Below are 21,887 nucleotides of genomic sequence, written 5' to 3'. Positions count from 1 at the left end.
CAGCCCTTAAGCTGATTTTTTATCCAAGCTGACACTGACCCTCCTGTTCCATGAGCAGCCTTTCATGTGGTACTTTGTCAAATGCTTTCTTAAAATCCATATAGGCAGCATCCATTGATTTCCCTTCATCAACCTTCTCTGTCACTTCATCAGAAAACTCAATTAGATTAGTAATGTATGATCTGCCTTTTACAAATCCGTGCTCCTTAATTAACTCAAACCTTTCCAAGTGCCTGTTGATTTTTTTCCCTTGATTATTGTTTCTAAAACCTTACCCACCGCTGATGTTAAACTGACTGGCCTGTAGATACTAGGAATGTCCTTTAAGTGTGTCACATTTGCTACTCTACAATCATCTGAAACCTCCCCATATCTAGGGAAGATGGGAAGATTATGGCAAGCCCTTCTGCTATCTCCACTCCCACTTCATTGAGCAACCTGGGATTCAAGCCACTCGGACCAGATGACTTGTCCACTCTAAGCATAGCCAACCTTTCTAGTATTTCCTTCCTGTCAATTTTCACCTCATCCATTACCTCTATCATCTCAACTTCTATCAATATTCTGTCAGCATCCTCTTCCTTCGTAAACACTGATACAAACTACTCGTTAAATATTCTAGCCTTGCACTGTGCCTTTAATCATATTTCACCCTCTTTGTCCCTTATAGGCCCTATCTAACCCTTTACTATCTGCTTACTATTTACATGCTGGTATAAGATTTTTGGGTTCCCTTTTATGTTAACTGCCATTCCATTCTCATATTCTCTCTTTGCCAGTTGTATTTTCCTCTTCACATTTCCTCGCTACTTATTGTGTTTAGCTTGGTTCTCACTTGAAGAATTCATCCAACATACATCTTTCCCCTTTTTGTTTAATCATTTTCTTTATCTCCCTCGTCATCCAAGGAGCCCTCACTTTGGTTACCTTACCTATCACCCTTGTTGGAATGTTCCTAATAACTAAAACATTTCCTCCTTAAAGATCACCTGTTGTTCCGTTACAGTTTTTCCTGTCAATCTTTGGTTCCATTTTACCCTAGCTAGATCCCTTCTTATCCCATTGAAGTTAGCCCACTTCCAATTTAGAAATTCTACTTTAGATTTTTCCTTGGTCATCTCCAGAGCTAAACTAAACCTTATGATAAATAATCTCTCTTACCCAAGTGTTTCCCCACAGACAATGTGTCCACTTGGTCCACCTCATTCCCCAGCATCAGATCTAGCAATGCTGCCTTTCTAGTTGGACCGAGAACATACTGGTCAAGGAAGTTCTCCTGAACACATTTCAGAAATTCCTTCCCCTCCTTAACCTTTACTCTAACATTATCCCAGTTGATATTTGGATAATTAAGGTCCCCCAATATCACTACTCTAAAGTTCGTGCACATCTCTGTGATTTCCCTGAAGATTTGCTCCTCTATTTCCTTCTCACTATTTGGAGGCCTGTAGAATACCCCCAGTACAGTGATCATCCCCTTTTTGCATCTCAACCCTAACCAAATGGATTCTGTCATTGCCCCCTCAAGGACATCCTCTCTTTCCAACACTACAGTGTCTTCCCTAATCAGTACTGCCACCCACCTCCCTTTTTTCCTTCCAGGTTGATGACCTTTCATCACTAGTTCTGATGAAAGGTCATCGACCTGAAATGTTAACTCTGTTTCTCTCTCTGCCAGCCCTGCTGAATATTTCCCAGCACTTTCTGTTTTAATTTCAGATTTCCAGAAGATGCAGTATTTTGCTTTTATGACCTTTTTTCCTTCCCTATCTTTCTTGAACACTTTGTACCCTGGAGTATTAAGCGCCTAGTCCTCACCATTTTTAGGCCACATTTCTGTTATTGACAATGCATCATACTCCCACAAGGCTATTTGTGCTTATAGCTCACCAGTCTTATTCACCACATACATGCATTATAAACCTGTCTTTATATTCCTCGTAGTCCTTCTTAATCTGTTCGTATCTAATATGTGTCAGTGTGTGTGCCTGTTAAGACTTTGTTAAAAACAGTGCATCTTTAAGGGAGAGTTCTGGAGAGACAGTATGCCACAGTTGCAATTTTTGTTACCCTGGGCAACAGCAGGAGAGAGAGAGGTCACATGGTAATGTTTCCACTTGGCTGTGTGTGGAACTGGCAGAAACTGGCTGAAACCAGTTAGTTCTGAGAGACTTTTCAGTGAGGCATACTGAAGAAAAGGAGCTGTTTTATTCTCTCTCAGAAAAATTCTACAAGGAGCTACAAGCCAAGTTAGTTCCCTGAGTATAGAAAAAAAGCCTTATTTGTCAAGAAACCGTTTGAATTGCTGTGCTCATCACGGTCAGCACGGTTTTGTGAAGGGTAGGCCGTGCCTCACAAACCTTATTGAGTTTTTCGAGAAGGTGACCAAACAGGTGGATGAGGGTAAAGCAGTGGATGTGGTGTATGTGGATTTCAGTAAGGCGTTTGATAAGGTTCCCCACGGTAGGCTATTGCAGAAAATACGGAAGTATGGGGTTGAAGGTGATTTAGAGCTTTGGATCAGAAATTGGCTAGCTGAAAGAAGACAGAGGGTGGTGGTTGATGGCAAATGTTCATCCTGGAGTTTAGTTACTAGTGGTGTACCGCAAGGATCTGTTTTGGGGCCACTGCTGTTTGTCATTTTTATAAATGACCTGGAAGAGGGTGTAGAAGGGTGGGTTAGTACATTTGCGGATGACACGAAGGTCGGTGGAGTTGTGGATAGTGCCGAAGGATGTTGTAGGGTACAGAGGGACATAGATAGGCTGCAGAGCTGGGCTGAGAGATGGCAAATGGAGTTTAATGCGGAAAAGTGTGAGGTGATTCACTTTGAAAGGAGTAACAGGAATGCAGAGTATTGGGCTAATGGGAAGATACTTGGTAGTGCAGATGAACAGAGAGATCTTGGTGTCCAGGTACATAAATCCCTGAAGGTTGCTACCCAGGTTAATAGGGCTGTTAAGAAGGCATATGGTGTGTTAGCTTTTATTAGTAGGGGGATCGAGTTTTGGAGCCACGAGGTCATGCTGCAGCTGTACAAAACTCTGGTGAGACCGCACCTGGAGTATTGCATGCAATTCTGGTCACCGCATTACAGGAAGGATGTGGAAGCTTGGAAAGGGTGCTGAGGAGATTTACTGGGATGTTGCCTGGTATGGAGGGAAGGTCTTACGAGGAAAGGCTGAGGGACTTGAGGTTGTTTTCGTTGGAGAGAAGGAGGAGGAGAGGTGACTTAATAGAGACATATAAGATAATCAGAGGGTTAGATAGGGTGGATAGTGAGAGTCTTTTTCCTCGGATGGTGATGGCAAACACGAGTGGACATAGCTTTAAGTTGAGGGGTGATAGATATAGGACAGATGTCAGAGGTAGTTTCTTTACTCAGAGAGTAGTAGGGGCGTGGAACGCCCTGCCTGCAACAGTAGTAGACTCGCCAACTTTAAGGGCATTTAAATGGTCATTGGATAGACATATGGATGAAAATGGAATAGTGTAGGTCAGATGGTTTCACAGGTCGGCGCAACATCGAGGGCCGAAGGGCCTGTACTGCGCTGTAATGTTCTAATTCTAATTCTAATAATTCTAATCATTTAAAGAACTGTTCAATGCTTGGTGCAGCTGAAGAGTTGAATGCCTATCTTTCTGAAGGACTATTTTCATCAAATCCACATTAGAAGACCTCATCCATTAGGAACATAAATGACAAAGACCTACTTATTTATTGTTAAGAGACAGCTATTTTTAAAAGCTCTACTTTTTTAAAAAAACGATTAACTACTGTTACTTTTGAATGTATGTGTGTGAATGAGGAGTGAGATTAAAATAAGTTATAAGATCTTTAAGACATAGGTTTATCTTAATAATGTTTAATATTTAGTTTTTTAATAAATAGTTAATTTGTTGTTGTCTAAAGGTATCTGGTTTGGTCTGTTTCATTCTGGGGTTACTTGAGTGTTTAATGTGGTTGCTTTTCCAAGTGGGTGTGAAAGCTTAATGATATGTTGCGACCTATGGAGTGACCTGACTGAATTGACAGTGTGTTGCTCCCGGCGTGGTCGTATCATATGGTACTACTCCTTTCTCTAGTACTATCCAACACACTCACTCCTTTATGAAACTTTTTCCTCTTTTCTGCTTCTATATGCTAGTGCCCATTTCCCTGCCAATTTAATTTGAACCCTCCCCAATCACACTAATGAACCACCCCACAAGGACAGTCGTCCATTGGTCCCAGTGCTATTGAGGTGCAACCTGTCCCTTTTGAATAGGTGCCTTGTGCCCCAGAATTGATCACAATGTCCCAAGATTCTGAAGCCCTCCCTCCTGCTCCATGCCTCAAGCCACGTATTGATCTTCCCTATCTTCCTACTTCTACTCTCATTAGCACATGGCACTGGCAGTAATCCAGAGATTACTACCTTTGAGATACTACTCTTTAATTTCTTCCCTAGCTCCTGAAAATCTGATTGTAGGACTTCAATACCTTCCCTTTCTATCGTTGGTACTGACATGTACCACAACTTCTGGCTCATTCCCTTCCCCCTGCAAAATATTCTGCACCCGCTCCATGATGTCCTTTGCCCTGGCACTAGGGAGGCAACACACCATGCGCCAGACTCATGATGACAGTTACAGAGAATGCCTGTCTGTCCTCCTAACCTTGGAAGCTCCTATAGTTACTGCATTTCTACTCTTTGCTGTTCCAGCCTGTGCAGTCACTTGTCCATTGGTGCCATGGTTCAGACTGCACTCCTTCAAGGTGTCGTCACTCCCAGCAGTCTCCAAAGCTGAGTACTGGTTTGAGAGTGGCATACACCCTGAAGACTGCTGTACCTCCTGCCTCTACCTCCTCTTCTAGATGGCCATCCATCTAGTATCCTGAACTGTCACTGCCTGTGGGATGACCACCTCCTTCAACATACGATCCAGAAAACTCTCATCCTCACTGATGCACTACATGGACTCCAGCTGTCCCTCAAGCTCGGAAATCCTGAGCTCGAACTCAAGCAGCTGGAGATATTTCTTACACACGTGGTCCGTCAAGCCAGACAAAGCATTTCGAAATTCCCACATGGTGCAGGAATTACGAACATATGAACATACAAGTTAGGAGCAGGAGTAGGCCACTCGACCCCTCGAGCCTGCTCCGCCATTCAATAAGTTCATGGCTGAACTGATTACTCCACATTTCCACCCACCCCTCATAACCTTCCACCCCCTTGCTTATCCAGAATCTATCTACCTCTGCTTTAAAAAGCAACAGGTCTCAGCTGCCCAATAATGATCCAAGAAAAAAATCTCTATTCCCTCTTTTAAAATCTTACCCCTTTGTATAAACTATTAATTTAATTAATACTTCTAGATCTGCTCTGTGCGAATGTTCTTAATCCACTTTCTGTTATATTCACCCCAATTGAAATTTTATTAATTAAGCTTAGCTGTAAATTTAATGTGATGGGCGAGTTTAGAGAGAGAGAAAAATTAGAACATTACAGCGCAGTACAGGCCCTTCGGCCCTCGATGTTGCGCCGACCTGTGAAACCATCTGACCTACGCTATTCCATTTTCATCCATATGTCTATCCAATGACCACTTAAATGCCCTTAAAGTTGGCGAGTCTACTACTGTTGCAGGCAGGGCGTTCCACGCCCCTACTACTCTCTGAGTAAAGAAACTACCTCTGACATCTGTCCTATATCTATCACCCCTCAACTTAAAGCTATGTCCACTCGTGTTTGCCATCACCATCCGAGGAAAAAGACTCTCACTATCCACCCTATCTAACCCTCTGATTATCTTATATGTCTCTATTAAGTCACCTCTCCTCCTCCTTCTCTCCAACGAAAACAACCTCAAGTCCCTCAGCCTTTCCTCGTAAGACCTTCCCTCCATACCAGGCAACATCCTAGTAAATCTCCTCTGCACCCTTTCCAAAGCTTCCACATCCTTCCTATAATGCGGTGACCAGAACTGCACGCAATACTCCAGGTGCGGTCTCACCAGAGTTTTGTACAGCTGCAGCATGACCTCGTGGCTCCGAAACTCGATCCCCCTACTAATAAAAGCTAACACACCATATGCCTTCTTAACAGCCCTATTAACCTGGGTAGCAACTTTCAGGGATTTATGTACCTGGACACCAAGATCTCTCTGTTCATCTGCACTACCAAGAATCTTCCCATTAGCCCAGTACTCTGCATTCCTGTTACTCCTTTCAAAGTGAATCACCTCACACTTTTCCGCATTAAACTCCATTTGCCATCTCTCAGCCCAGCTCTGCAGCCTATCTATGTCCCACTGGACCCTACAATATCCTTCGGCTCTATCCACAACTCCACCGACCTTCGTGTCATCCGCAAATTTACTAACCCACCATTCTACACCCTCTTCCAGGTCATTTATAAAAATGACAAATAGCAGTGGCCCCAAAACAGATCCTTGCGGTACACCACTAGTAACTAAACTCCAGGATGAACATTTGCCATCAACCACCACCCTCTGTCTTCTTTCAGCTAGCCAATTTCTGATCCAAAGCTCTAAATCACCTTCAACCCCATACTTCCGTATTTTCTGCAACAGCCTACCGTGGGGAACCTTATCAAATGCCTTACTGAAATCCATATACACCACATCCACTGCTTTACCCTCATCCACCTGTTTGGTCACCTTCTCAAAAAACTCAATAAGGTTTGTGAGGCACGACCTACCCTTCACAAAACCGTGCTGACTATCGCTAATGAACTTATTCTTTTCAAGATGATTATAAATCCTGTCTCTTATAACCTTTTCCAACATTTTACCCACAACCGAAGTAAGGCTCACAGGTCTATAATTACCAGGGCTGTCTCTACTCCCCTTCTTGAACAAGGGGACAACATTTGCTATCCTCCAGTCTCCCGGCATTATTCCTGTCGACAATGACGACATAAAGATCAAGGACAAAGGCTCTGCAATCTCCTCCCTGGCTTCCCAGAGAATCCTAGGATAAATCCCATCTGGCCCAGGGGACTTATCTATTTTCACACTTTCCAAAATTGCTAACATCTCCTCCTTGTGAACCTCAATCCCATCTAGCCTAGTAGTCTGAATCTCAGTATTCTCCTCGACAACATTTTCTTTCTCTACTGTAAATACTGACGAAAAATATTCATTTAACGCTTCCCCTATCTCCTCCGATTCCACACACAACTTCCCACTACTATCCTTGATTGGCCCTAATCTAACTCTAGTCATTCTTTTATTCCTGATATACCTATAGAAAGCCTTAGGGTTTTCCTTGATCCTATCCGCCAATGACTTCTCGTGTCCTCTCCTTGCTCTTCTTAGCTCTCCCTTTAGATCCTTCCTGGCTAGCTTGTAACTCCCAAGCGCCCTAACTGAGCCTTCACGTCTCATCCTAACATAAGCCGCCTTCTTCCTCTTGACAAGCGCTTCAACTTCTTTAGTAAACCACGGCTCCCTCGCTCGACAACTTCCTCCCTGCTTGACAGGTACATACTTATCAAGGACACGCAGTAGCTGCTCCTTGAATAAGCTCCACATTTCGATTGTGCCCATCCCCTGCAGTTTCCTTCCCCATCCTACGCATCCCAAATCTTGCCTAATCGCATCATAATTTACTTTCCCCCAGCTTTAATTCTTGCCCTGCGGTATATCCCTGTCCCTGCCCATCGCTAAGGTAAACCTAACCGAATTGTGATCACTATCACCAAAGTGCTCACCTACATCTAAATCTAACACCTGGCCGGGTTCATTACCCAGTACCAAAACCAATGTGGCATCGCCCCTGGTTGGCCTGTCTACATACTGTGTCAGAAAACCCTCCTGCACACACTGGACAAAAACTGACCCATCTAAAGTACTCGAACTATAGTATTTCTAGTCAATATTTGGAAAGTTAAAGTCCCCCATAACAACTACCCTGTTACTCTCGCCCCTGTCGAGAATCATCTTCGCTATCCTTTCCTCTACATCTCTGGAACTATTCGGAGGTCTATAGAAGACTCCCAACAGGGTGACCTCTCCTCTCCTGTTTCTAACCTCGGCCCATAATACCTCAGTGGACGAGTCCTCAAACATCCTTTCTGCTGCTGTGATACTCTCCTTGATTAATAATGCCACACCCCCTCCTCTTTTACCATCTTCTCTGTTCTTACTGAAACATCTAAATCCCGGAACCTGCAACATCCATTCCTGCCCCTGCTCTACCCATGTCTCCGAAATGGCCACTGCATCGAGATCCCAGGTACCAACCCATGCTGCAAGCTCACCCACCTTATTCCGGATGCTCCTGGCATTGAAGTAGACACACTTTAAACCAGGTTCTTGCTTGCCAGTGCCCTCTTGCGTCCTTGTAACCTTATCCCTGACCTCACTACTCTCAACATCCTGTACACTGGAACTACAATTTAGGTTCCCATCCCCCTGCTGAATTAGTTTAAACCCCCCCGAAGAGCACTAGCAAATCTCCCTCCCAGGATATTGGTACCCCTCTGGTTCAGGCGAAGACCATCCTGTTTGTAGAGGTCCCACCTACCCCAGAAAGAGCCCCAATTATCCAGGAAACCAAAACCCTCCCTCCTGCACCATCCCTGCAGCCACGTGTTCAACTCCTCTCTCTCTCCCTATTCCTCGCTTCGCTATCACGTGGCACGGGCAACAACCCAGAGATAACAACTCTGTTTGTTCTCGCTCTAAGCTTCCACCCTAGCTCCCTGAATTTCTGCCTTAAATCCCCATCTCTCTTCCTACCTATGTCGTTGGTGCCTATGTGGACCACGACTTGGGGTTGCTCCCCCTCCCCCTTAAGGATCCCAAAAACATGATCCGAGACATCACAAACCCTGGTACCTGGGAGGCAACACACCAACCGTGAGTCTCTCTCGTTCCCACAGAACCTCCTATCTGTTCCCCTAACTATGGAGTCCCCAATGACTAATGCTCTGCTCCTCTTCCCCCTTCCCTTCTGAGCAACAGGGACAGACTCTGTGCCAGAGACCTGTACCCCATTGCTTACCCCTGGTAAGTCGTCCCCCGCAACAGTATCCAAAACGGTATACCTGTTGTTGAGGGAAACGGCCACAGGGGACCCCTGCACTGCCTGCTGGTTCCCTCTCCTTCCCCTGACAGTAACCCATCTACCTACTTCTTTTACCTGAGGTGTGACTACCTCCCCATAACTCCTCTCAATAACCCCCTCCGCCTCCCGAATGATCCGAAGTTGCTCCAGCTCCAGTTCCCTAACGCGGTCCTCGAGGAGCTGGAATTGGGTGCACTTCCCGCAGATGCAGTCAGCTGGGACACTCTTGGCGACCCTTACCTCCCACATTCTGCAGGAGGAACATACAACTGCCTTAACCTCCATTCCCACTATTCTAAATTCCCAACAAATCTAACTGAAATTGACCTCTCAGCTGCAAGTTCGCTCCGTACCTCCGCTTCTGTCCAAGCTGCTGCAACCAAAAAGAAACCTTATAATTTCACTAACCAATCACCTATATGCTACCACTCTGTTGTCACTCCTTGGTTTTTTGGAAAACACAGTAGAAGGTCTGCTCTTCGCCCCACTCTGATCTATCAACCGCCACTGTTGCTGCCAAGTCTCGCTGTCTCCCGCTCCCTCACTCAGACTGCTCCTTGTTTTATAAAAGACCAGATCAGCACCTCTCCCTCACTGCGCCGAATTCCCTCACTCGTCAAATTCCCCGAGTTGATTACTGTGTTGAAGCAGTACTCTATAGAACTGGACTTTATGCTCTTTTATGTTATGCACTAATTTCCTCTTTTCTTTTGCCATTTCCGGCACTTCCTCATCTACCTTTCTGTCTGTGGAATATGTGGAACATCCTCCTATACGTCCACACTCGAATGCATTCAGCTTCTCAATATTCTGTTTGTTTTCCATGTCTCTGAAGCTTATAACATAGATGACAAAATGTAGCACCTTAGCATTCTTTTCCGAAGATTCAGGTTCAGTTTCTTTAATGTTCACACATCTTTCACTCTGACAAACCTGGTCTTGCCTACCTCAATTCTCCTTCGGATCTCACAATCACATCTCCCATCCTCTGTGATAAGCTGCCCAAGGTATGTGAACCTTTTCACTTTCTCCAGGACTTGTCTATTTAATATATGCAGCTGTTAAAATTCTATTGCCTTACTTTCTGCTGCTCAGGTAATTCTGTGATTAATATTTATCATATAAGGTGGGGGAAACGTTTACATCTTAGACCTTGCTTTTTCTTTTAGCTCCAATTTCAGAAGGACTGTGGCTCTGATAATATCTGCAATGCAAATCTAAAATTGGTATCCAATCTGCCACAGTAAGTTGATACCTCTTTATATAATGGTGTCTGTGTGAATAAGCTAATATGACCAATACTTTTTATGTGAAAATGGCACAGGATCACTATTTATGCTTGTACAATCTGAGCCTGCAAAGGCACTGCTCTTTAGATGAGTCAAAGAATCTGAGCCAATGTTTGTAGACCCTCTCACACGGGCAGTGCATCCTGCAACCGAGGCCTTTCCTCTCTCCAATTGCTTTCCTCTCTGCTGTTCTCCACTCAGGTTGAACGTTTATACTCAAAAAGTCATGTAGTTGTGATAGAGAATGTCACACATAACAGTCACAAAGAAAATTTACAGTTAGTCTTGTTTTAACACATTGGCTGCAGGTTCATGGTGAAGGGTTCAAATATCAAGGGACATAAATTAAAATATGGGGCGTTAGCAACAAGAAGGTAATTCAGGTCTAATATTTATACTCAAAAGGTAATGGAGTTGTGATAGAGAGAGTCACACATAACAGTTACAAAGAATATTTACACTTGGTCTTGTTTTACTGATGCAAACTCTCTTTTCAGAAACTTTATGTGGATTGTTGGTAAGACGAAAGAAGTGAGTTTGAAGATTCTTCTGTCCAATACTGGAGAGGATTCCTATCTCACCACCATGGATCTGTCGTACCCAAACAGCCTTTACTTCAAGGGGATCTCAAAACCACTGGTAAGATGACATTCTGACAAAGGGATTACAGCTGAAACATTGGGGTAGTTCTAATCCCCAAGATTGGGAGGGTTGGAGTCGGATGGTAAGTAAAAATAGTAAAAAATGTGAAATAAAAACAAGAAATGCTGGAAATACTCAGCAGATCTGGCAGCATCTGTGGAGAGAGAAGCGGAGTTAACGTTTCAGGTCAGTGACCCTTCATCAGAAAAAATAGTAAAAAATGTGGCCTGGCTCCGAACTCCCACTTCCGGTTTTAACCGAGGTGCATTTGGCTGCTTGCAAATAATCTGCTTGCTGGAGTCAGTACGATTAGAGCACAAGCGGGTCAATTATTACACAGGTGCTGCAATCATTAACACTCGGTGATGAGGCTATTTTCAATTGAATTAAACAGGTATTTGAACTGAATACCTCCAACATAGGTTTCCCAGAGGTATGGAAAGAGAGGCGAGTTTCAGGTGCATTTCATGGGGTCTTTAAAGTCTGATCTCAGTTAAGGCTGAGTGCTTTGTCAGTTCCCTTTGATAAATGTTTCACAGAGAGCTCTTAAAACTATCGAGGTTTCTGAGAAGTTGTCTGTAGTCTTTCAAATGAACACCAGCAGGGTGGGTGTTGGGGGTGGAGGTGCTGTGGATGTTTTTGACAGTGCATCAGATGGGGAATACAATCATCATGAGTAGGCCTTTCTTTGCAGAGTCTTTGATACCATCGAGATTGATATTCCTGGGACAGTGCTTCTGCTGCCGCTGCCGTTTTTGGACTGGGTTTATGGAGATACTAGCTCGGATTAGGCAATGGTAGGTGCAGCAGTCATCGGCTCCTATCATGGCAGGGGTGATGCGAACATCCTTGTGGTCCTTCGCTCGGATGATGATGTAGTCAAACAATGCCAATGCCTGGAGCGAGTGTGCTGCCATGAGGTCTTGTATTTGTCTCTCTGACGAAATAGGGTGTTCGTTATGTCAGGCCGTGTTCAAGACATTTTGTCAGAAGAAGGACACAGTTGGTGTGAGCCCTTCCAACACCTTCCTTGCCAATCACAACTTTCTAAAGGTTTGTGTCACTCCCACATCTGGCATTGAAGTCTCCAAGGAGGAGACGTCTTACAAGCAACTTGGCGATGCTCAACAAACAGAAACCACAGAATGTTCACAATGCCTGGCCTGCCCTCAAAGCTACCATAATCAGCACATGCAAAGATACACTTGATTTCTCGACCAAGAAACATCAAGACTGGTTTGACGAGAACAACCAGGAGATCCAGGAGCTACTAACTCACAAGCGTAAGGCATTCCTGAACTGGAAGCATCACCAAAATTCGAGGGGAAAAAAAGCAAGTATACAGACAATTGAAGGCTGAGGTTCAACAAAAAACCTGTGACCTAAAGAACAGCTAGTGGGCTGAAAGAGTGCAGGAAGTACAGCAACTCACTGAGAGCCACGACATGCGTGGATTCTTCAGTGCAGTCAAGACCATTTAGGACCCAAGTACCGAAGGACCTCCAACACTGAGATCAAAGAATGGAGTGGCACTGATTAAGGTCAGAGAGGCAGTCAGCTCTCGCTGGAAGGAACACTTCGAAGATCTCCTCAATTGTGACTCAGTCCTTGATGCGAGTGCCCTCGATTGCACTCCACAGCATGCTACCCATCACAACCTCAGCACAACCCCAGCCCGACATGAGATTGAAAAGGCCATCCGACAGCTAAAAAAAAAAGTAAAGCCACTGGTGTAGACGGAATTCTTGCCGAAATTCTAAAATACAGCAGAGAGGCACTCTTGGCACAAATACATGGTCTCATCTCCCTCATCTGCAAGGAGGACAGCATACCAGGGGATCTCTGAGACGCCGTAATTGTGACCATCTTCAAAAAAGGTGACAAGGCCGACTGTGGTAACTACAGAGGGGTATCCCTGCTGACCGACACAGGGAAGATCATTGCAAGAGTCCCTCTCCACTACCTCCTCCTTGTGGCAGAAGAGCTCCTACAGGAATCACAATGTGGATTCCAATATCAAGGATTCCGTCCATCAAGAGGCACAGTGGACATGATCTTCACAGCAAGACAACTCCAAGAGAAATGTAGGGAGCAGCAACAACCTTTATTCATGGCCTTCTTTGACCTCACAAAGGCCTTCGACTCTATCAACCGGGAGGGATTATGGAACATGCTCCTCAGATTTGGCTGCCCGGAAAAATTCATTATCATCCTCCGCCTGCTGCATGACAACATGCAAGCTGTAATCCTCATCAATGGATCTGCCACTGACCCAATCCAAGTGCAAACCGGGGTCAGGCAAGGCTGTGTCATAGCACCAACCCTCTTTTCCATCTTCCTCGCCGCAACACCACCTCATTTTCATGAAGTTCCCTGCCGGAGTAGACCTACTCTATAGGACAAGTGGGAAACTGTTTAACCTACGTCACCTCCAGTCCAGAACCAAGATCACCCCAACCTCTATTATCAAGCTGCAGTACGCTAACGATGCTTGCGTATGCGCACACTCAAAGGCTGAGCTTCAAACCCTCATCGATGCATTCACATGTATGAAAGAATAGGGCTTAAGCTAAACATCCGGGAAAAAAGGTCTTCTACCGCCCTGCTCCTGCAGTGCAACACTCTTCTTTGGCCTCCTTATCTCGAGAGACAATGGGTAAGCGTCTGGAGGTGGTCAGTGGTTTGTGGAGCAGCACCTGGAGTGGCTATAAAGGCCAATTCTAGAGTGACAGGCTCTTCCACAGGTGCTGCAGAAAAATTTGTTTGCCAGGGCTGTTACACAGTTGGCTCTCCTCTTAGCTTTTGTCTTTTTTCCTGCCAACTGCTAAGTCTCTTCGACTCGCCGCACTTTAGCCCCGCCTTTATGACTGCCCGCCAGCTCTGGCGAACGCTGGCAACTGACTCCCGCGACTTGTGATCAATGTCACAGAATTTCATGTCGCGTTTGCAGATGTCTTTAAAGCGGAGACATGGACGGCCGGTGGGTCTGATACCAGTGGCGAGCTCGCTGTACAATGTGTCTTTGGGGATCCTGCCATCTTCCATGCAGCTCACATGGCCAAGCCATCTCAAGCGCCGCTGACTCAGTAGTGTGTATAAGCTGGGGATGTTGGCCGCCTCGAGGACTTCTATGTTGGAGATACGGTCCTGCCACCTGATGCCAAGTATTCTCCGGAGGCAGCGAAGATGGAATGAATTGAGACATCGCTCTTGGCTGGCATACATTGTCCAGGCCTCGCTGCCATAGAGCAAGGTACTGAGGACACGGGCTTGATACACTCGGACTTTTGTGTTCCGTGTCAGTGCGCCATTTTCCCACACTCTCTTGGCCAGTCTGGACATAGCAGTGGAAGCCTTTCCCATGCGCTTGTTGATTTCTGCATCTAGAGACAGGTTACTGGTGATAGTTGAGCCCAGGTAGGTGAACTCTTGAACCACTTCCAGAGCGTGGTCGCCAATATTGATGGATGGAGCATTTCTGACATCCTGCCCCATGACGTTCGTTTTCTTGAGGCTGATGGTTAGGCCAAATTCATTGCAGGCAGCCGCAAACCTGTCGAGACTCTGCAGGCACTCTTCAGAACAAAGAACAAAGAAAATTACAGCACAGGAACAGGCCCTTTGGCCCTCCAAGCCTGCGCCGATCCAGATCCTCTCGCTAAACATGTCGCCTATTTTCTAAGTGTGAGATGTTAAAGCAGCATCGTCAGCAAAGAGGAGTTCCCTGATGAGGACTTTCCGTACTTTGGTCTTCGCTCTAAGACGGGCAAGGTTGAACAACCTGCCCCCTGATCTTGTGTGGAGGAAAATTCCATCTTCTACCAGTCTGCTCCTGCAGTGCAACACTGCCCCCTGACTATCAAGATCCACGGAGAACCACTGGACAATGTGGATCACTTCTCATACCTTGGGAGCCTCCTCTCAGCAAAGGCAGAGATCGACGATGAAACTCAGCATCGCCTCCAGGGTGCCAGTGCAGCCTTCGGTCGTCTGAGGAAAAGAGTGTTTGATGACAAAGACCTCAAACCTGGCACCAAGCTCATGGTCTACAGGGCGCAGTGTTATCTGCCCTCCTGTATGTGTTGGAATCATGGACACTATACAGCAGACATCTCAAACCCCTGGAGAGATATCACCAGCGGTGCCTCCGTAAGATCCTGAAAATTCAGTGACAGGACAGGCGCTCCAGTATCAGTGCCCTCTCTCAGGCTGACATCCCCAGTATCGACACACTGGTCATGGCTAGTCAGTTACACTGGGTGGGCCACATCGTCCACATGCCTGACACAAGACTCCCAAAACAAGCTTTCTACTCCGAGCTCCGTCACGGCAAGAGGCTACAAGGAGGGCAGAGGACACGCTACAAGGATGTCCTTAAAGCTTCCCTAAAAAAAGGTGACATCTCCACTGATTTGTGGAAATCTCTCGCCTGAGACCGGCCAAAATGAAGAAACATCCGCGGAAGTGCCAGCCAGTTCAAACAGTTTCGACATGCCCAGTGTAAACAGTGGAAGGAGCTTTCAGAAATTTGAGCACCCCATTCACTCGCCTCACCAAACACCCACCTGCCCTACCTGTGACAGAGTGTGCAGATTCAGAATTGGACTATTCAGTCACCTAAGGACCCAGTGGAAGAAAGTCTTCCTCGTTCCCAAGGGACTGCCTAAGAAGAGAACACAATCACCATCCCCAGCAGTGACGATGTGCTGTAGTGGGATCAGCCTATGCACATGAGGCAGGGGTGCAGGAGGGCGGGGCAGAGGAAAGCAATTGGAGAAAGGAAAGGCCTCGGCCGCAGGAGGCACTACCCATCTGAAAGGGTCTACAGACATTGGCTCAGCTTCTTTGACCTTTCTAAAGAGCAGTGCTTTTGCAGGTTCAGATTGACAAAGCAGGTAGTTGCAGACATCTGCAGCCTCTTTCAGGAAGAATTCTTTCTGTTGGATCTGGTAGCCATGCATTAACCATTGGTATCAAATCGTACCCTCAGTTTTTTTTTACCTCTGGCTCCTTCCAGTGAGCCACTGGAGACATATATCCAGGGTCTCTCAGCTGGCTGCACATAAATGTATACAATAGGTGATGGATGGATTGTTTGCCAGGGCATTATGTTAACTTGCTCTTTGGCAACAAAAGCTTGAATGAGAGGCCACTCGGAGTCATCTCTCTGACTGGCTTCCCACAGGTGCAGGATGCCATTGAGTGTACACACATGGCATCAGAACAGCCAGGAATTTTTATCAATTGCAACTGATACCATTGCATCAATGTACAGCTGGGATAGGATTTAGTGGAGGCGTCAGGGCTCCCAGCACCAGGCACACAAGGCGGTGAGAACCGTGCCTTGGCCATTCGGAGCCCTCCCCCACTCTATTTAACAGGGCCTGGGCAGTTAACAGCCCGGCGCCAGGGTCGCCATCCCTTTAAAGATGGGGATCCTGCCAGTACTGCAGGAGGCTTTGGAATCAGGCCCAGCGCTGAGATAAGTGAGGTGGGGTCGCCAGGGCCAGTCTGGCAGGCCCCGGTGATGGGGGATGGAGGATGGGTGTTGAGTGCATGGGGAGGCATGATTTCCACCAGGGGCCTTCCGTGGGCCACAGATTGTCCATGGAGGAGGCTCCCCACCCCGCCTGGCCCCCCACCAAGCCCTCACGGAGGTTGCCTCGTTTTACTGGGTGACCTCCCCATGTGGTGGGGGGAAAGAGGCCCATAAGTAGCTGATAGTAGGCCTCTTAAGGGCCTCAGTTGGCCTCTGGGTGGGAAGGCTGTCTTTGGCCTATCCCACCCCCAACTAAATTGCAGTGTGATGGGAAGGGGACAGGCCCTCCTCCCCCCACCACCTCATGTCGCAATTCTGTAGCCCCCCCACCTCCTAACCCATCTCCAGAGAGCTCATTAAATCCAGCCTCTGGTATGCAATTACAAGAAGTTCATGCATGTGTGCACCAGATTCCCTGCGAGCTGGCACAATGCTTTTATACTGCAGCTGTCCAACTTTCCAGGAAACAGATGAAAGGTCACTGACCTGAAATGTTAACTTTGCTTTTCTCTCCACAGATGCTGCCAGACCTGCTGAGTATTTCCAGCACTTTTTGGTTTTATAACAGATTTAAGGGATGGCTTGTGGGAGACAGGGAGTAGCCCTTTAAACTTGGCTCATAACACCTGTGAAGAATGAGACGCAGGAACACTACAATGAGAGCCGTATGAACACCAGGTGTGGCATCAAGCTAGCTATTGGCATGTTGAAAATTAACTTCAGATGCCTAGATAGGTTTGGAGATGCCCTTCAGTACTCACCAGCGAGGGCCTCCAGAATCATTGTGGTGTGCTGTGTCCTGCACAGCAGAGAGGGATACAGTAGAGGATGACCAAGGCATTCACCAGGCATCTCCTGATGCGAACATTGAAGAAGAAGAGGAGGAGGGATATGAAGGTGGGGCACCCATCACCGGACCAGCGGTATCCATTGCTGCCCAGGATGTGCTGATGGCTCAAAAGTTCAATTAGTTATTCCGACTGGAACAAGCTTTCCTAATCAAACCCACTCCCCACATGAAACAGTGCTTCGACCACACATCCATTGCACATGCAGCCAATGGGTCTCATCAAAGATTGATATTCATCATGAAACAAGTGAAAGGGCGAAAGTTGGCACTCGGGATGCAATAATGGGCAATATATGGTAGTGGTGTGAAGCAATAAATTTTATGTTGGATTATAAATTGCTTTAACTTATGCTTCCTACCGCTTCTACAAGGTGCATCCTGTGTGGTTTCGGCAGAGGTAGAGACAGGCTGCACAGATCCCTGCCCTGACTGCTCAGCTGCTTTTGGCTGATGTCCTCTGGGTTTTGGAGCCTCTGAAGGCCCTGTCAAAGACCGAACCATCTATACCTGTGCAGGGGCAGACTCGGCCATCGGGGCATGGGTACTGGTTGAGGGGAGGGGCAACAGGTGAGAAGTGGGAGCTCTTTGAGTGGAGCTCCCACTTCCATATCCCCTTTCAACATTATCCCTCTCCTGGGCCAGCGCCACATCAGTCCTACTGCTCTGCTGCAAACCAGCTTGGTGAAGATCAGCAATCCCATGGTAGGGGTGACTAAAACTAGAGGGCATAGATTTAAAGTGAGAGGGAGGAGGTTTAAAGGGGATCAAAGGGGTAAATATTTCACACAAAGAATAGTGGGTATCTGGAATGAGCTGCCTGAGGAGGTGGTGGAGGCAGGAACAGTAGCAACATTTAAGAGGCATCTGGACAGGTACTTGAATGAGCAAGACATAGAGGGATATGGAATTAATGCAAGCAGGTGGGATTAGTATAGATAAGCATTATGGTCGGCATGGACGTGGTGGGCCGTAGGGCCTGTTTCTATGCTGTACGACTCTATGACATTGTAAGGTTATAGATAAGGTACCTGTCATCCTATTTAAGGCAGCAGACATGTTGGCATTCAAAGTCTGCATAACGGTGCAAATGGACTGCATGGACTTGCTTGAGAGCCAAGTGTGAAGCCAGTCTCTTACAAATACCTGTGCTACCAATCCACTACTGTTCAAGTTGGACTCCTCCATCCGCTCTGCTTTTGTGAGTGCCCTATCTCTCCATTTTTAATTGAGAGTGATACAGACGTGCCACTTATCTCCAGGCATCCTCCACTGCATCAATGAGCTGGATTTTTTTTTATTTGGTCATGGGATGTGGGCATTGCTAGGAAGGCCAACATTTATTGCCCATCCGTAATTTCCCATGAGAAAGTGGTGGTGAGCTGCCTTCTTGAACTACGGCAGTCCTTGTGGTGTAGGTGCTGTCAGAATTGCAAGGGAATTGAACTTGATACCAATTGGTAACAGCAAATCTTTTTATTAACACACATCAGAGATCAACACATTACAGTGTCTAGGCAGTAATTTACAGTTCCAAATAGATTGTATACCACCCGTTAAGTTACTGGACATAGTAGCATGGGTTGTCTACTTCTTCTTGTTCAGCTTCTTTAGGTAGGTAGGCTTTAGGCTCCTGCCACCATTTATGTCCACCCACACAAGCTAGATGCTGTTTTCTTGTCTTCTAACTCTGTGTCTGGTCGCTCACAATCCCTTTCTTTGATAGCCTTTTTTTCTTGGCCCTATGACCCAATAGATCCAATCACTCTTTTCCACATAGGATACTTTGCTCTGCAAGGCCCTCTGCACGTACACTTATCCCACCTCCCTTTCTCTTACTCAGCCTCCTGCAGAGGCAACCTGTTTTTCTGCTCCCTATGACCCTGTTCTGTCCCGTTCAAAAGTCACCCATCTCAATGCCCAATTCAGTAATTTGTCACACAATAGCAGTTGCTGCTGCAGCTTGCGAGTTTAAATATCACAAGCATTTCTGTAATCTTATTGAACATCTTGAAGAGGCATAATTCTTTTCCCATGGCATGACATTTATTTCGCAACAATTCCTTCCTAACAGGATACATTTGTCCTCAGTTCTACATTTTGCAGGCATTCACAATTTAGCTTATACGTAATACACCCTCTTGCACATCACATGACAATTCGCAAACTACAGCTTATTCTTATACATATATTATTGCTAAGTACTTGTTATTGCAAATGATAGCTTAAAAAAGAGAAAGCTTATTCAACCCACAGTGCTGTTTAGAAGGGAGTTCCAGAATTTGGACCCAGCAACAGCGAAGGAACAGCAATATATTTCCAAGTCAGGATGATGTGTGACTTGGAGGAGAACTTGCAGGTGGTGGTGCTCCCATGTGCCTGCTGCTTTGTTCTTTTAGATGATAGAGGTAGTGGGTTGGGAAGGTGCTATTGAAGGAGGCTTGGTGAGTTCATGCAGTGCATTTTGTAGATGGCACACACTGCTGCTATTGTGTGGTGGTGGAGAGAGTGAATGTTGAAGGTGGTAAACGGGGTGCCATTCAAGCGGGCTACTTTGTCCTGGATGATGTTGAGCTTCTTGAGAGTTGTTGGAGCTGCACTCCTCCAGACAAGTGGGGAGTTTTTCATTACATTCCTGACTTGTGCCTTGCAGATGGTGGACAGGCACTGGGGAGACAGGAGGTGAGTTACTCACTGCAGAATTCACAGTCTTTTATCTGCTCTTGTAACCACAGTATTTATGTGGCTGGTCTGGTTACGTTTCTGATCAATGGTGACCACCAGGCCATTTGTGACACTTTCCCTCCAGCCCTCTTCCTCTCCCATCCATTTGCGCTGTCTCCTTCTACGAGGGGCAAAGAAACAGATTTGTGAGTGAATGAAAGTCAATCACTTATCCATTGGATGCGGTATATTCAGCAGGAGTGACTATCAGGCAGATGCATCACATTAGATAAGGGTGGAGTGAGTGGCAGTGATGGAGAGATGAATGGGAAAGTGAGAAAATGCATAGGAAGAGAAAGCTGGGTCCAGCTGAAACTTAATCCGAGATACCTCCTGGTTCCTCTAAATTCCATTTCTGCTTTGGCCCTTTAAATATTGGCCTTTAGATCGTGTTGTTTGGGTGCGCATCATGCCTGCTGCACAGCTCGGCGACACAAAACCCGAATGAATCACTAAATGTTTCCTATCAAGTCAAAATCAGAGAATCCAATCGGCATTTCTGAACACTGATTGAGTTTTATCACTTGATCTTGCCACATTTTTGTGCCTAATCTGACTGTTTGTTACCCGTGTTACAGCTTTCACTGCTTGCAGATGTCAAGTGTACCAATCAAGGAACAACATCTTCCTTCTCATTCTTAAGCTGTGAGATTTCCCACCCAGTGTTCAAGAGGACTTCACAAGTAAGTAGTGAATTCGTTGCGTGTACTTTCACATTTTAAATAAACACCAGACATTTGTTTCTGTCCACTTAAAACAAGAACATGCAGACACACATGTACGAGACAGTCCGGTCATCACGTACATACACATGTTTGTGTCAGTCCAACAATCACATATGTACACATGTACATAGAAAGCCCTCCTCTCCAAATATACACATACACCCTTTCCGACATGCACGCATGCAGATGTGCACACACAGATGTATACACAGATATGTACAAACAACAACCATAACTTGCATTTATATAACGACTTTAAGGATGAAAAAAGTCCCGTGGTGCTTCACACTGGCATAATCAGAAATAGATAGCTGAAAAATAGCTTGGATGAATGGGTGGGTTTTAAGAAGGGTTTTAAAGAAAGTTAGAGAGAGATGGAGAGTCAGAGGAGTTCAGGAAGGGAATTATGGATTTTAGGGCTTTGACAGTGCAAGACAGGCCATCAATGATGGGGTGAAGAGAAGGGAGAGGCAGAAGGGGACAGAGTCGGAGGAACAGAGAATTGAGAGAAAAAGGAGAGAGTCGCTAAAGTAAATGTGGGTTCCTTAGAGGATGAGACCTGGGAATTAATGGGAAACAAGGAAATGGCACACACTTTGAACAAATATTTTGTATCTGTCTTCATGTTAGAAGACACTAAAAGCTACCCAGTAATAGTAGAAAATCAGTGGGCAAAAGGGAGGAGGAACTTAAAATAATCAGTATTAATAGAGAAAAAGTATGAACCAAACTAATGGGACTAAGGCTGACAAGTCCCCTGGCCCTGATTGCCTGCACCCTAGGCTCTTAAAAGAAGTGACTGCAAAGATAGTGGATGTATTGGTTGTAATCTTTGAAAATTCCCTAGGTTCTCGAAATGTCCCATCAGATTGGAAAACTGCAACTGTAACGGTCCTATTCAAGAAAGGAAGGAGACAGAAAGTAGGAAACTATAGGCCAGTTGGCCTAACATTTATCATTGGGAAAATGCAGGAATCCATTAATAAGGAAGTACCAGCAGGATATTTGGAAAATTGTAATATAATCAAGCAGGTTTGATGTG

The 21,887-nt window shown here is 45.8% G+C and overlaps 1 protein-coding gene across 4 annotated transcripts in view; it reads left to right on the top strand.

Moving 5' to 3' along the window:
- Positions 1–21,887, top strand: part of LOC137346877 (integrin alpha-E-like) — a 397,091-nt gene that overhangs the window by 278,535 nt on the left and 96,669 nt on the right. For all 4 annotated transcript variants that reach the window (XM_068010834.1, XM_068010835.1, XM_068010833.1 and 1 more), the window contains 3 exons: positions 10,249–10,322; positions 10,866–11,007; positions 20,699–20,803. In XM_068010834.1, the coding sequence (XP_067866935.1) occupies positions 10,249–10,322; positions 10,866–11,007; positions 20,699–20,803 (321 nt within the window). The remainder of the gene's footprint in view (positions 1–10,248; positions 10,323–10,865; positions 11,008–20,698; positions 20,804–21,887) is intronic.

This window comes from Heterodontus francisci, chromosome 30 (genome assembly GCF_036365525.1).
Source record: "Heterodontus francisci isolate sHetFra1 chromosome 30, sHetFra1.hap1, whole genome shotgun sequence".
Classification (NCBI taxonomy): Eukaryota; Metazoa; Chordata; class Chondrichthyes; order Heterodontiformes; family Heterodontidae; genus Heterodontus; species Heterodontus francisci.
This window is presented reverse-complemented; position numbering and strand designations above follow the sequence as displayed.